Below are 16641 nucleotides of genomic sequence, written 5' to 3'. Positions count from 1 at the left end.
TTTTGATGTTGATTGTTTTTTCTTTCAATTATTTTTTTGTCATACGGTAGTGGAAATAATAACTTTTATTTTATTTATTAAAGTGTATTGTAAAGAGTATATGTTTATTCAAAATGTCTTACTTCAGGTTGCTCAAGCACCACCAGGATGGCTACTGGCTGGAGGAAATATTTATTTTTGTTTAGATACAGTTCTTGATATGTCCTCTGATAAACCCTCCCCTCGTACCAAAGCTGCTAAGCTCACCATGTAATTCTTGAAGGATCTCAATTTACTAGACATCTGGAGACAGATGCACCCACAGGATCGGGACTAGTCTTTTTATTCACTCCCACACAACAAACACACACACATACTGTAGATAACTTTTTGCTATCAACCCAACTGCTTCATAGAGTGTTAGATACCGATTATCTCCCCAGATTGCTTAGTGAGCATTCTCCTCTGGTATTATCATTCTCCATTCCTACCAAGGTAAACGGAGCATATAGATGGAGACTAAATTCTACACTCCTGAAGGAACCTGAATTTTGTGCATTCATCATAGAGCAGATCAATAGTTTTTAATTTGACAAACAAACCCTCCTCTCCTGACAGTTTCATTCTTTGGGACGCATTGAAAGCCTATCTGAGGGGACAGATCATTGCCTATACTAAAGGGTTGAAGAGAAAACACGGGGCCGAACTGAATGTCCTTGAATCTGAAATATCTGAACTAGAGAAAACCTACCAAAGAGGCCCGACTAAAGACCTATACCTGCTTTTGGTAAATAGAAAACTGAAATATAATATTCTGAACACATATCAAGCTGAGAGGGCCATCACTAAATCAAAACAGCGTTATTATGAGCTTGGAGAGAAAGCACACAAAGTATTGGCATGGCAACTGAAAGCAGAGGAAAGTAGGAGGACAATTAATGCTATAGAAACTCTTACTAACAAGATATCTTTCGACCCTACTGAAATGAATGATACTTTTAAGAAATATTACGAGGATCTCTACACTTCCCAATCAAGTGATGATCTATCACTCCTTTCTCCTCTCTCAACCGCCCATGTCTGTCAGAGGGCGCCTGAGTGAACAGTTCTCAGTCCCTGAATTGTTGGAGGCCATTACATCTTTACCTTCTAATAAATCTCCTGGGGAGGATGGCTTCCCTCCAGAGTTTTATAAATAATTGAAGGAGGTGTTGGTACCCTACCTTATGGAGGTACTTAAAAATGCTGGGGAGAACTACTGCTTCCGAGGGTCTTTCTCTCAAACTGTGATTACAGTAATTCACAAGAAATCGAAAAACCCACTAAAGTGCACCTCCTATAGACAAATCTCTCTCCTTAATACAGATTGTAAACTGGTCACCAAGATGCTATCTAAGAGTCTGGAGTCATGTCTCCCCCTGTTGGTCAACCCAGATCAGACTGGCTTCATAATTAATAGATTGTCCTCCAATAATCTCAGAAGGTTCTTTGATATAATTCACCTTGCTAACAAAAACAAAATACCTAGTGTCGCAGTCTCCCTCGACGCCGAAAAGGCCTTTGATAGGGTCAAATGGCTATACCTCTTTCACGTCTTGGAAATTTTGGGCTTAGGCAGCTAGGATTGCTACCAATGGGATTACTTCGTCCTCTTTCCCTCTCTATAGGGGGAACAGACAAGGTTGCCCAAATAGCCCCCCACCATCGAACAGTTGGCTGAGGCCATTAGAACATGTGCTGACATACATGGCTTTGAGGTAGGCCCCCATACCCATAAGTTATCACTTTTTGGGGATGACCTTATCTTATTTCTAACAAACCCAGAACATTCCCTCTCTCACTTACAGAACCTATTACAGTATTATAGTTATATCTCTGGATATAAGATCAATTTTGATAAAAGAGAAATCTTACCATTGTCTGTATTTGACCATCATACCATTAGATGGTTGCCTGTGGGCTTCACATATTTGGGCATAATGGTGGATGATAACATGAACAACCTCTATAAATTCAATCTGGACAGTTTGTTGCAAAAGGTGGAGGGTGACCTGTGTAAATTGACAGATTTACCTCTCACTGTACTTGGTAGAATTAATATAATTAAAATGAATGTCCTGCCGAGATTTCTATATTTGTTTCAATCTCTCCACATCCCTGTGTCCGCAGCATTATTTTCCTCTCTCGACAAGCTGACCAGATGGTTTATCTGGCACAGCAAAACCCTTATGGTTAGCCTGGACAAACTGACCCTTTGTCAGACCCGGATCTGTTTCACCTGTCTTAGTGATTGTCTCCACCCCCCTCCAGGTGTCGCCCATCTTCTCCATTATCCCCTATGTATTTATACCTGTGTTCTCTGTTTGTCTGTTGCCAGTTCATTTTGTTTCGTCAAGCCTACCAGCGGTTTTCTCTCTGTTCCTGTCTCACGGTTGTTCCTGTTTTCTAGTTTTCCAAGTGGAATGTGGAAGGAACATTCCTTCATTCCACTTGGCAGTGTTCAAAACTATACAATTTCTGGCAACGGGTATGCAATACCATTTCCTCAATTCATGGGGCTGCATTCCCTTTAGACCCGAAGGTCTGTCTACTGGGTAACTTTACTAATTCCAATCTTAGGCCAAGTCATACTATAAAGCTAACAGAAATATTGCTCGCGATTGCCAAGAAATGTATTGCCTTGAAATGGAAATCGGATTCCTCCCTGCCAGTTGCAATGTGGCTATCGGAAGTTAATAGTTTTATCCCACTGGAGAAAATGACTTACTGCTTGAGGAATAATTTGGAGACATTTCACAGAATTTGGCAACCTTTTATTGATTATATGGAGAATCTCCCCTCACATCACATTGATTGTATCTCTATATAATCCTCACGTAATGTTTCACACTTAATGTATAATACGTAGCTTATGGCCAATGTCTCATTCTTTAAAAATGTTTTATTATTTCACTCACATTCTTGTCTGTCGTCTTGAAAGGTTATTGTCACTTTGTTATATTGTTGTCCAATATCTTCTCATTTTTGTTTTGAATGTTCTTAATCGGAAAATGCAAAAATAAACTATAAAAAAAGTGTATTGTGAATAAAAGTGCAGTAAATGCCTGTAAACCTAAAAGCACATGTAGAATACAATAATATATTTCAATTTCATAACTATCTCTTCAAATGACCCAAACCACATTTCCACACACAAACATAAAGCAATTTCATTTTTTTTGTTACTATGCTAAATCATATCAATCTTGAATCAGGGAGAATTTAAACTAAGTCTAACAAAGATTAAGTGGATGCATGCACACTTTCAGGCTTTATTACTAGATTACTGAGTGCAGATTCATGTTTGACTCTGGTGTATTATTGCTGAAGAGACAAGCGAAGTTCACAGAGTGCAGAGAGGTATTTGTCATTGCAATCATGCACCACAGCCTTATCATACCACTGTACGGCCTGTTCTTTCTTCCCCTGCATTCTACAGACAAACCCCAGAATACCACAGGCCTCTCCATCCATGGGGTCTTGGGAGATGCGCCTCTCTGCGATCATCTTCAGTTTCTGGGCACAACTCTTCCCTTCAGCAGTGTCTTTCTGTAGTTCCAAACCTTCTGTGTAGTGCTTGATGGCCAGAGGTTCACATTTGTTGTGATACTGCTGGAACTGGCCATAGTTCAAGTTGACCACCTGCAGACTGTCATTCTTAGCTAGGGCTTTCTCAAAGGTTTTCTTGAACAGTTCCTCTGCCTTGGTGTTGTCTTTATCCTCTCCGTAGAGCAGTGCCAGCTCAGCCATGGCATAGATGAAGGAAGACTTCAGTGAAGTAGCCATCTCCAGATGTTGAATGCACTTACGGAGTAGCTGCTGGATCTCAGCACCCTTACCATGGAAGCTTCCACTCTTGCATACTGAGATCTTTTTCCTCTTGTAGCAGAGAGCCAATTGATGGTGTATTATGGCAGACTGGCTTGTACGCTTTAGTGCTCTGTTCAACAGAGCAATGGACTTGTCAACGTGCCCCTGCTGTCGGAGAAACTTCCCTACATAACGTGTCACGTGCGGACAGTCTGGGGACATATCCAGAGCTTTCTCCACCAACTCCTCTGCCTCCCCAAATATTTTATAGACAGCCAGTTTCAGGCCCAGTAGGACCATGAGGACGGCGTCTTGTGGGTTAATCTCTATGGCACGTCTCAGTTGTTTAATAGCTGGTGAGTCATTAACACTCGAGAGCTCTTTTTCTGTACGATACAATGCAATAGCGTAACCTGCATTCCACTCACTCTCCTCAATCTCCAGTTCCAGAGCTTTCTTGAAGCATTCTATTGCTTTGTCATAGTATTTATAGGAGAACTTGAGGAAGGTCCAACCCTTCTCGCCATAGACCTCAGGATGGAGGACAGATGTGGAACTAGTTGGAAACTTCTCTTTCATCTCCTCCAGTTTCTCTAAGTAACTCTGGCACTTGATGTAATCACCCACATGGTAATGTAACCAGGAAAGGTCTCCATAGGTGACAATGAGATGTTTCTCACAGTCCTCTCCATGGTACTCTCTCGTGAGCTCCTCAGCCTTTAACAAGTTAGCCATTGCCTCTTCTGGGTAACCCTTCAGGTATTTGATATAGGCCAGATTGCTGAATGTCCGTGCAACCCCTGCCTCTTTCCCGAGACCTAACTCAATCTGGTCCTTGAGCCTGGTCTGTAGATTATCAATATTATCAATGTCATCTTGCTTCAAATCCCAGGTGAAGCGGCACTCCAGTTGAAGTAGTTTGGTTAGAATGGAGCTGAAAATAATATATTTTAGTGACTATGTTATTGACAATTTCACACAGCTCATTATTTCAAAATCATAGATTTTGGCATGTGTTCATTCAGCATCTACTTTGGTTCACAGTGTTACCAAGTGCTTAGTAAAGTAGTCATACAAAGATATAAGATGGCAAACTTACCTCATTTCAATAGTTGTAAAGTTGCACCTGCACATAAAGAAAAAAAGCTCAGGTGGCCACACTCCGATAATGAGCACCTTGTGTGCTGGACTGCTGTCACACCGTGCGCGTTCCCTGCCCAGGTATAATATTTGTTAATATTAAGCGCGTTCCCTGCCCAGGTACAATAATTGTTTGTATTAAGCAGAAGTATAAAGTAGCCTACGGAAGTTGACACATTTACAACAATAGTACCAATTGGCGTCCCTATATGAAGCGAAATGATGAGTATCGTCACTCTGGAAGACAAGTACAGCAGCCTAAGTTTCGTTTCTTCTCAGCCAGTGAACGATTACCTCACGTGGGAGTGTCCTTGAATGGATAACGCGCGCGGCCTCAGTGAGAGGGCTATGCGCAATAGACATAACACGGCACATATTTTGTGTTTGTATTTATTATGGATCCCCATTAGCTGCTGCCAAGGTAGCAGCTACTCTTCAAAATTAAGGCAGTTTATACCATTTTAAAAACATTACAATACATTCACAGACTGTACCCTCAAGCCCCTACTCCGCCACTACCACATACAGTACAAAATCCACGTGTACGTGTGCGTAGTGCGTATGCTATCGTGCGAGTGTCTGTGGCTATGTTTGTGTTGCTTCACAGTCCCTGCTGTTCCATACGGTGTTTTTTTATCTGTTTTTTTACATCTAATTTTACTGCTTGCGTCAGTTACTTGATGTGGAATAGAGTTCCATGTAGTCATGGCTCTATTTAGTACTGTGCGCCTCCCATAGTCTGTTCTGGACTTGGGGACTGTGGAGACCTCTTGTGGCATGTCTTGTGGGGTATGCATGGGTGTCTGAGCTATGAGCCAGTAGTTCAAACAGACAGCTCGGTGCATTCAACATGTCAATACCGCTCATAAATACAAGCAGTGATGAAGTCAATCTCTCCTCCACTTTGAGCCTGGAGAGATTGACATGCATATTATTAATTAGCTCTCTGTGTACATCCAAGGGCCAGCAGTGCTGCCCTGTTCTGAACCAATTGCAATTTTCCTAAGTCCTTTTTTTGTTGCACCTGACCACACGACTGAACAGCAGTTTAGGTGCGACAAAACTAGGGCCTGTAGGACCTGCCTTGTTGACAGTGCTGTCAAGAAGGTAGAGCAGCGCTTTATCATGGACATACTTCTCCCCATCTTAGCTACTGTTGTATCAATATGCTTTGACCATGACAGTTTACAATCCAGGGTAACTCCAAGCAGTTTAATCACTGCTTGGAGTTACCCTGCTCCACATACATTCTGTTTTAGAGATATTATGAAGAAAATATATCTTCAATTTGAAATAAATGGTGTTGTAAAACTTCAGAAAGTAAATGTCAATTTAATAACAGTTGAGTGCAGGGCATTCATCCAAACCTTGAGATATAGACAGACCATATTTTACTCTGGTATATTATTACTGTACTGAGAGTTTCCTATTCTCTGACAATGATGTTCCAGTCTGCTTATAAGCCACCAGATACAGTGCACGTCAGATGCAGGTAACTGGCAAAATAACGGAAACACTTAAGTAGATAAGAGATACAAAGTATTTTGAAAGCAGGTGCTTCCACACAGGTGTGGTTCCTGAGTTAATTAAGCAATTAACATCCCACCATGCTTAGGGTCATGTATAAAAATACTGGGCAGGCCATTATTTAGACTATCATGGCTATGCCTCCATAGGATCACAATGCCCCCATCCACAGGGCACACGAGTGGTCACTGAATGATTGATGAGCATGAAAATGATGTAAATCATATGTCATGGCCATCTCAGTCACCAGAGTTCAACCCTTATGGGAGATTCTGGATTGAGCTCTGCTACCCGACCCGAGCCCGAAATTATACATTGGGTCAGGGCCAGGTAGGGCCTGATTTTTTTATCAATAACTAGGGTACGGGCAGTGCTCGAGTATCATTAAATTAATCTCTAACATTTTGAAGCTGAGCCATTTGCTCGTGTTCTGCTGCGCCGTATAGTCATTTCTGACTAAGATCATGAGATGGTGTCAGAAGTGCTTCAACCTTGACAAATATTAAACAGGAGAGATTATTTCACAAAAATTATCATGTTCCTTGAGTTTAGAGGTGACAAAAAGTATCTAACAGCTAATTTCTCTCACGTGTCTCAACATTGAGCAGAGCAGCTCAAGCGGAGCAGTTGCCATGGATACTCACAGACTCAGCGCCATCATGAGCAGAGCGCATGCAGAGTGAGCAGCGCGCGTGAGCGAGTGATAGACAGAGAGGAGCAGCTAATGGATTTAGTAATGGAGGAAGTTATTTCTGGTTTCGGTCAAGCCCGGGCCAGGCCTTAAATTTGGCAGAAGCAATCGGGTCTGGGTAGGGTAGGACCTGAACGTCACGGGAATGGGTAGGGCTTGGGCTTAAAATTCATGCAAGACTCAAATTCTGGAGCGGCGCCTGTGACAGTGTTTTCCACCACCATTAACAAAACACCAATTGATGGAATTTCTTATGAAAGAATGGTATCTCATCCCTCCAATAGAGATACAGATACTTGTAGAATCTTTGCCAAGGTGCATTGAAGCTGTTCTGGCTCGTGGTGGCCCAACGGCCTATGTAGACACTTTATTTGAGTGTTTCCTTGATTTTGGCAGTTACCTGTATTTTATAACAATAACAGAAGTGCAGAATATTGGTGTGCAAAGTAGATATTGTTATAGCAGATCAACCAAAGACTAACCAAAGGCCTAAAACTAAGACTGTAGCCAAATTAGGGCCTTTTAACCAGTTGTTGGCCAATAAACATGAGTTTATTGAATCGCTGCTTTGAGTTGCTTTTCAAAGTTGAATTTCCTCTGACAATGTCATCAGGTAGTGAATGATTATAACTAGGCGTAGGGTTTACTGAGGACAGGCTTTTAACTGTAAATACCCATAGGCCTACTGTTCCATACAGACAAGTTGAGGCCCATTCTTCCTAACTGCCACACAGATTTATCTCATTTTCATCAAAGCTCATGTTTCAGGAAATGTGATGATGGATCCATTTGCATTTGAGATACTGTAGCCTATGTATCTTCAACATGGTAGAGCTGCATTTATTGATGAATACTTAACCATTTAATAAGTCATAACATTTTATTATAATATAAAAATGACGTTGGCCATAATACAGAAGCTGTCTTCGGGTGATTATAGTCAGCATACAAATGTCACGGTCACGAGAGCCTTATTTTCCCTGTCTGACTGCATTACACACAATAGTTCTGTAATAAGAATAAATGTCATGCAGTCAAGGAATTCACAAGCAATGTTGACTTTTGTAATCAAGTAGAAAATAATGTTAATGCGCTCAAAGATGTTGGTAATATGTTTTATTATCTCTACACAATGTTAATGTCAGTTACAAGAGCTACTGCAGTTGAATGGTCATATCTAATTAACCTGAAATGGGACACATCCAAAGACATAGAAACATGTTTTCCATAGGTAATATATTCTAACTCTATATTGATTTTGAAATCAAACTTAAGAAAGGTACACACTACTTGAAGTTACAGTTACAGAAACACATTTAAATGCATACAGCAGTATTTCAATGTAAAACATGTTGTGTTACAGTAAGGTTTAGCATGGAAATATAATCTGTGTTTCAAATAAAATAAAATCAAATGTTATTTGTCACATGTGCCAAATATAACAGGTGTAAACCTTACCGGGAAAAGCTTAGTTACAAACCCTTAAAAACCCTTAACCAACAATGCAGTTCAATAAATAGAGTTCAGAAAATATTTACAAAATAAAATAAAGTAAAAAATATCAAATAAAATAAAAGCAACAAAATAAAATAACAACAACGAGGCTATATACAGGGGGTACCGGTACAGAGTCAATGTGCAGGGGTACAGGTTAGTCAAAGTAATTTGTACATGTAGGTAGGGGTAAAGTGGCTTGCAGAGTGAATCTTAGCTCTCCTGGTGTACTCCTCAGCCGTCCTCTTTGTCCTCAGGGATGAGGAACGCCAAAATCTCAAATGCTTCGCAGACTCTCTTCTTGAGTACACCAAGAAGAGTCTTGGTGGCAGATCCCTGTGATCCACTTAATCCTCTTCCTAGCCTGCTTCCTGTCCCAACTCTCAGTCTGAATCTGGTAGGCCTTTTTGAAGTATGTCACAGCGCCATCCTGGTGTTTCTTCCTGTAGAACAGAAACAGGCCGAAGCCAGTGTAGCAGCGCTGCTTGTCATTGCGGGAATCATCCTCTAACAGGACAGTGAACATCATCGGAAGTTGCATTATGGCCTACATACAACATGCAAGTAGGGGAATTTTCAGCCAATTGGCTATATCCCAATAGTATTTTCAAACCCAAATCTAAAATAAATGGAATAATGTTGGCCATCATAACATCTGTCTTCAGATGGTGATAGTCAGCACTACAATGTCCCTGTCACCAGAGCCAAAGCCTACCCCTTTATATACAGCCTACTCACTACACATACTAATATCTGTCATGAAATATGTTTTATTTAGTTAAGAAATGTATCTTTAAAGGTGAACAATGTCAAAATATTATTGTCTTATTGTTCCTTTTCGACTAAATGAAAGGTCAACTCACTGTCAAACTTGCAGCAACTCCCTCCAAACGTCTGGCAAAGTGCCAGCATGGAAATACTTAGAGGGAACAATAAGAAGATTTAATATTTGGCCTTTAGGTTGGTTTTTGGAGCAAAGTAGAAAGAAGCATGTCAACAAGCTCAAAATCATCACGTTTTTGGCATTATGTTTTATTATCTCTTTCACAATGTTAATACCAGTTACAAGAGCAACAACAGATGAACGGTCGGTGAAGATATCTAATCAACTACCTGAAAGGAGACACATCCAAAGACATAAAAACTCCTAAAGCAATACATTCTAAGTCATTTTTTGTTGTTGTTGCAATAGAAAAATAAAAAAATAACACAAGAAACATGCACGCAACTTGAAGTTAATGTTACACTTTACAATTAAAACCATTCAAATGCATGTAGCAGTATTCCTATAAGCCATGCGTTGTAAGATAGGGGTGGTTGGTTGTCACACTTTTTACTCTTGTGTATTTCTCAGCACCAGTATATCTTACAAGACTCTTTTTGATGTTAGGAGAAAGAACAAGGTCAAGGGTTGAAATCAGAGGTGGAAAAAGTACCCAATTGTGATACTTGAGTAAAAGTATCTATACATTAATAGAAAGTTACTCAAGTAAAAATTTAAGTCACCCAGTAAAATATTACTTGAGTAAAAGTCTAAAAGTATTTGGTTCTAAATATACTTAAGTATGAAAAGTAAAAGTATAAATCGTGTTGGTGTGTGACAGAAAACATATGTGAGAGAAAGGCAAAGAAGGGAGCTCTTTATATCACAAGAACAAAATAGCTTGGGATTTATTGTATACTGGCAGTTGCAATGTTAAAAGTGACAACCAACCCCGTATTCCATGTGACAAACATCCCCAACGATCCTCCCAATGCTAATTAAGATGCTAGTTAGCTTGACCTAGGAATTGGTTTGAAATATATATTTCTCTCTTTCCTCTTTTCAACACACATTGTTCATGCATAGTCCGATAAGATTTTTTTTTTTTTTTTTTTACTTTTAACTACGAAAACCTAAATTCCGCTCAGCCCAATGTTTTGTCATTCTGAAATGGATTGTTATTTCAAATAATTCACACATTTTTACCTTAAAATTATTACACAGCTCCATTTCAATTGGGAGTAATTAGCACTGTGACAACCATCACCGGTCTCCCTTATATCATTTCAGTTTCATTCCTTTGCCTAGGGCATCTGTAAGGTCATCTGTGTCTGAAGAGTGCACCTCGACTCTCCTTGGCTCTTCAGCATTCCTGCCTTTTTTGTCTTCAGTGGCGAGGAATTCCAAAATCTCAGAGGCCTCGCCAACTCTCTTCTGGTAAGCGATCTGCTTCAGCCTCATCCTAGCCTCATTCCTGTCCCAACTCTTAATCGGAATCTGGTAGGCCTTTTTGAACTGGGTCACAGCACCATCCACGTCTTTCTTCCTGTAGAACAGAAACAGGCCGAAACCGGAGTAGCATTGCTGCTTGTCTGAGTCACTAAGGGACTCATCTTTCAGCAGGTTGGTGAAGATCTTCATCGCCTCCTCCAGCTGGTAGTTGTCTCCGTAAGCCTCAGCTAGGTTCAACCTGAATTGGACGTTGGATGGCTTCAGTTCCACAGCTCTGGAGAAGTGATGGATGCAGAGCTCCATCTGCTCTTTTATCTGGCGTGCATTGACCCATCTCCCTTTCCTCTTCTGCTCAGACATCTGGTTGAACAGATTTTTGTGACACCGGCCGATTTGGTAATGCATGAAGGAGGAGTTTGGAGACAGTTTCACAGCTTTCTTCAGAACCTCCAGGGTCTCATTGATGCTCTCGTGACTGAAAAACTCAGCCACGTAACGTATGACGTGAGGCACGTCAGGAGACAGTCTGAGGGCCTCTTTGATGAGTTTCATGGACTCATGTCTACTTTGGTTTTGAAGCTGCAGGGCTAGCAGGACCATGACTTCAGTGTTATCGGGCTCTAAGGATTTCCTTAGCTGAGTAGCACCTTCAGTATGCGCCAACCTCTCTTTTCCACCAATGGCTAACCCCTCCAACCTGTACAGGACCATGGCATAGCCCACGTTGAAGGATGCATTGTCTGGTTCTCCCTTAAGAGCTTTCTGAAAGCTCTCCTTTGCCCCCTTGTAAAATAGCCCGCCAAGCCTTAGAAAAGTCCAAGCCTTCTCACCATGTATTGAAGGTAAGCTGCCTTGAATAGCAGTCGTAAAGCCCTTATTGATGTTTTCCAGCTTTCCAATGTAGGCATCCACATCATTCATGTTCCCTGAGTGATAGTGAACCCATGCAAAGTTAGCATAGGTTACCAGTAACTCTGTATCATCCTGTCTATTCTTCAATGCACTCTCAGCCTTGTGGAGATACTCAAGAGCACTAACATTGTTTTCCTCCAGGTGGCTCAGAAAGGCTAGTAAGTTGAAATATGCGGCATGGTTCGAAGTGCTGAACTTCATGATGCGATCCAGAAGTTTTTCAGGGAGGCTGTCCCGGTCCTTGATGTCAGCCTTTTCTATTCCCCATGTAAAGTGACACTCAAGTGCTTTCAGCTTCACTTCCATATCTGTTGTGACAGAAGCGCTATGAGGAAAAAGAAAAATAACCATTAGTATTTGTTATTATAATATTATTATTAGCCCATCATTGTTGTCGTTGTTATCAGCCATCATCATCCTCATCATCATCACAACAGCATGGACAGTACCAGTCAAAAGTTTGGACAGACCTACTCATTCAAGGGTTTTTCTTTATTTAATTTTTTTCTACATTGTAGAATAATAGTGAAGACATCAAAACTATGAAATAACACAAATGGAATCATGTAGTAACCAAAAAAGTGTTAAACAAATCAAAATATATTTTATATTTGACATTCTTCAAAGTAGTCACCCTTTGCCTTCATGACAGCTTTGCACACTCTTGGCATTCTCTCAAACAGCTTCATGAGGTAGTCACCAGGAATGCATTTCAATTAACAGGTGTTAATTAAAAAGTTAATTTGTGGAATTTCTTTCCTTCTTAATGCTTTTGAGCCAATCAGTTGTGTTGTGACAAGGTAGGGGTGGTATACAGAAGATAGCCCTATTTGGTTAAAGCTCAAATATATATATATTATGTGAAACCCCACCTCTTTAAGGAATACCTAGGATAGGATAAAGTAATCCTTCTAACCCCCCCCCCCCCCCCCTTAAAAGAGTTAGATGCACTATTGTAAAGTGGTTGTTCCACTGGATATCATAAGGTGAATGCACCAATTTGTAAGTCGCTCTGGATAAGAGCGTCTGCTAAATGACTTAAATGTAATGTAAATGTATATCTTTTTTAAATCAAAAGCTCAAATAAGCAAAGAGAAATGACAGTACATCATTACCTTCAGACATGAAGGTCAGTCAATACAAAACATTTCAAGAACTTTTAAAGTTTCTTCAAGTGCAGTCAAAAACAACATCAAGCGCTATGATGAAACTGGCTCTCATGAGGATCGCCACAGGAATGGAAGACCCAGAGTTACCTCTGCTGCAGAGGATATGTTCATTAAAGTTAACTGCACCTCAGATTGCAGCCCAAATAAGTAACAGACACATCTCAACATCAACTGTTCAGAGGAGACTGTGTGAATCAGGCCTTCATGGTCTAATTGCTGCATAGAAACCACTAATAAAGGACACCAATACTAATAAGAGACTTGCTTGGGCCAAAAAACACGAACAATGTACATTAGACTGGTGGAAATCTGTCCTTTGGTCTGATGAGTCCAAATGTGAGATTTTTGGTTCCAACCGCCGTGACTTTTAGACACAGAAGGTGAACAGATGATCTCCACACGTGTGGTTCCCACCTGTAAAGCATGGAGGAGGTGTGATTTTTCTTCATCATTTTCCTCCAACCCTACCACCCCTCCCCTAATTGGAGTAAACTAATGGACAACAACACTTAAGCTTCTATTTCCAGCTTATACATACTATATACATTTTACGGACACAATGTATTTTACAATAGTTATCTTTTGTTTGTTTTTAACCCCATCCTTCAGCTACTCTTACCCCCTCCCATCTATCTCTGAAGACCATCCAGTTTGATTTATATTTGCCATATATTTTTACTGTGCTGTTTAACAAAAGTTCTGAATGCCACACCCTGATCTGTTTCACCTGTCTTTGTGCTTGTCTCCACCCCCCACCAGGTGTCTCCCATCTCCCGCCATTATCCCCTGTGTATTTATACCTGTGTTCTCTGTTTGTCTCTTGCCAGTTTGCTTTGTTCGTCAAGCCTACCAGCGGTTTCCCCCTTGCTCCTGTCTGGTTCTAGTTCCTGTTTCCCGGTTTTACCATTTTGCCTGCTCTGACCCTGAGACTGTCTGCCCGTTCTGTACCTTTTGGACTCTGATCTGGATTACTGACCTCTGCCTGCCCTTGACCTGTCGTTTTGCCTGCCCCCTGTTCTAGTAATAAACCTTTGTTACTTCGACACTGTCTGTATCTGAGTCTTCCCTAAAACGTGATAGGCAAGGCTATAAGCAAATAGGTAAACCGGGATATGACTAAAGAGTTAATCAGGGTGATTTTTCATAAAAATAGACAGGTATTTTCCTTTCCATGGTAGCAAGATCTTATCTATTTTTGCTAACATTATATGAAAATGTACTGTAGGGAGATCATTTCTTTCTTTCAGGATATGAATACCGTGTTTGTCCACATTTTATTTTTATTTATCCTTTATTTAACTAGGCAAGTCAGTTAAGAACAAATTCTTATTTACAATGACGGCCTACCCCGGCCAAACACTAACCCGGGCGACGCTGGGCCAATTGTGCACCCCCCTATGGGACTCCCAATCACGGTCTGTTGTTATACAGCCTGGAATCGAACCAGGGTCTGTAGTGACACCTCTAGCACTGAGAGGCAGTGCCTTAGACCGCTGCGCCACTCAGGAGCAGTGTCAGACCATTTTATACTACACGGTAATGTAAAAGTTGTATTTTTTTGTGATCCATTATGTAATATAGTACACATAATTTGTTTGTAATCCAGAGAGGTTAGAAAAAGTATCTAGATCCTCTATGAGGTTGTGCAGGGATACAAATTGTGGATTTAAAGAAAACATGAATCATCAGCGTACAATGACACCTTTGTTTTTAAGCCCTGGATTTCTAGCTTTGGCTTTGTAGGACCAACCCTGCCAGGCAGGCTCAGAATCTTGAGGGGGCAGTGCTGCTTTAGTTGGTCTCTGACTGCATTTATCTTAGTGTCTTGGCTGCGTATAGGCTACTTGCAGTAAGCCTATAAAACAGATAAGGACTTCTCCTTACTGTATGGGTCGCTCAGGTGGGTGTTGAGGGTTGGGGACCGTTCCATCATGATAGGACAATAAATAAACTATATTTATAATTTATTTAACGTCTATATCTCATATCTGCACAAAATTGAAAGCTCTCTCTGTCACAACTCCTGCTCGCAGACACACATGGGCTATGGCATTTGCAACCAATATACCAGCACATACCCACATACTGTGCCTTCTATGTCTTCTGTTTGCTGTGTTTTATCCATACCATGTTGATTCCTACCTATTTTCAGGTTTTTGAGTACTTTTGAGTACAGTTCCTTATATTTGAAGATGTATTATTTCAATAATTATGCTTTCTTCTCATGCTATCTTATATATTTATAAATACTATAAATAGAACGTCAAATACTAATTATTTTACAACATTCCCTATCTTGAAAGGTATAACGTATTTGTAGTTTATTTTTTAAATCAATTGTAGTATTTTATTGTTTTCTTTTTTTAAATTACAACCCTACCATGAATAGTATTGGGTGTTCCATTATTCGACTACTCTATGGGAACTTTTAAATATTTAGAATAGCCATGGAGTAGTCTTGGTGTCTCGGGAACATTTGGTTATCAATATACAGTTTATCGACTATGAGAGCTACACGTTTCCCTTGTAATTAATACACCGTTCCACAGTTTCCTTCGGGAACTGATCATTCATGCCTATTTTCGTGCCAGCGAGTCTTTTACCCAGGCTTTTAACCATTATTTCATCTTTAAAGAATGAAAATCTGGTAATGATTGTGCGCTCATATCTCTGTCCGAAAGTGTACACGTTCGAGTTTGATTTTGTCGACAGTATCGCCATGGATCAGTAGCACTGTAAGAAATAATTATTTCACCACACTTTCAGGATCTTCATCCTCTTTTTCTTGGATAACATTAAGTACCAGACTTTCTCCCATATATCTAGTCTGTATTTCAAGTAAGGCTTCTCTCAGAAATATGTTCTCCTTTTTAAGTTCTTTAACGTCCGTTTTAATCGTATTGACTGTTAGTTTCTTTCTCCATGGTCTCAGTTTTTTCGTCACTCATCTCGAGTTCGTTACTACTTAGTTCAAGTATGCCCAGTTTATAATTTATCGATTTAGGCAAGTCGATTTCCACACTTACCATTCCCGGTGGTGAAAAGCATAAATCGTCTGTGTCCGTCGTTTTCTTTTTTGGGGATTGGTTCTCAATGCTTACTTTCCAACATGTTTGGGTGTTGATTGTATTGGTAATATTGGTCGATACATTTCTCTAGCCTTATAATTCGTTTTGTGTTATCCAGATTGAAGGTTATTGCACACGAGTAGGTGGAGTGAATTGCTAATATTTATTTTGCTAATATTTATGTTTGGGTGTTGATTGTATTGGTAATATTGGTCGATACATTTCTCTAGCCTTATAATTCGTTTTGTGTTATCCAGATTGAAGGTTATTGCACACGACTAGGTGGAGTGAATTGCTAATATTTAGTCAATTTACAAATATTGAATATTCCGTTTTTATCTTGAGGCGTTCTGTAGCGCTGTGTTCAGTCCGCATTGACCACTCTCTCTCTTGCTCTCACCTAACACAACAACATTGTTTATTATTGTGTTATATTAAGTACATTAGAGAGAGAGATTATGTATGTGCATGTCATTGAATTATGTTATAATTTCTGTAAGAATCTTACCTCGTTTTACGGTCGATGGCAGATAAGACAGGCTACAGTATCTAGATGATAACACTCAGAGACACTACCCACTTCCAGGTATATCAAAG

The 16641-nt window shown here is 40.2% G+C and overlaps 2 protein-coding genes across 2 annotated transcripts; both read right to left on the bottom strand.

Moving 5' to 3' along the window:
- Positions 1–2777: 2777 nt before the first annotated feature.
- LOC139570117 (interferon-induced protein with tetratricopeptide repeats 5-like) lies at positions 2778–5245 on the bottom strand. The gene is made up of 2 exons (XM_071391674.1): positions 4928–5245; positions 2778–4762 (listed from the first exon to the last, which is right to left on the bottom strand). Exons 1-2 carry the CDS (start codon positions 4960–4962, stop codon positions 3337–3339), a joined length of 1461 nt encoding a protein of 486 aa, XP_071247775.1. The 5' UTR covers positions 4963–5245; the 3' UTR covers positions 2778–3336.
- Positions 5246–9691: 4446 nt separating this feature from the next.
- Positions 9692–16641, bottom strand: LOC139570116 (interferon-induced protein with tetratricopeptide repeats 5-like). The gene is made up of 2 exons (XM_071391673.1): positions 16553–16641; positions 9692–12132 (listed from the first exon to the last, which is right to left on the bottom strand). Exon 2 carries the CDS (start codon positions 12111–12113, stop codon positions 10725–10727), a length of 1389 nt encoding a protein of 462 aa, XP_071247774.1. The 5' UTR covers positions 12114–12132; positions 16553–16641; the 3' UTR covers positions 9692–10724.

The sequence above is a fragment of the Salvelinus alpinus genome, chromosome 3, assembly GCF_045679555.1.
Source record: "Salvelinus alpinus chromosome 3, SLU_Salpinus.1, whole genome shotgun sequence".
Taxonomy (NCBI): domain Eukaryota; kingdom Metazoa; phylum Chordata; class Actinopteri; order Salmoniformes; family Salmonidae; genus Salvelinus; species Salvelinus alpinus.
The sequence above is the reverse complement of the archived record's forward strand: the minus strand, read 5'-3'. Positions and strand labels throughout refer to the sequence as shown.

Bases quoted from the DNA above. Each gene is read 5' to 3' on its own strand.
- LOC139570116 (XM_071391673.1), bottom strand. From the start codon at position 12,113: ATGGAAGTGAAGCTGAAAGCACTTGAGTGTCACTTTACATGGGGAATA.
- LOC139570117 (XM_071391674.1), bottom strand. From the start codon at position 4,962: ATGTGCAGGTGCAACTTTACAACTATTGAAATGAG. The intron at 4,763-4,927 runs GTAAGTTTGCCA...TATTATTTTCAG, and splicing joins TTTACAACTATTGAAATGAG to CTCCATTCTAACCAAACTAC.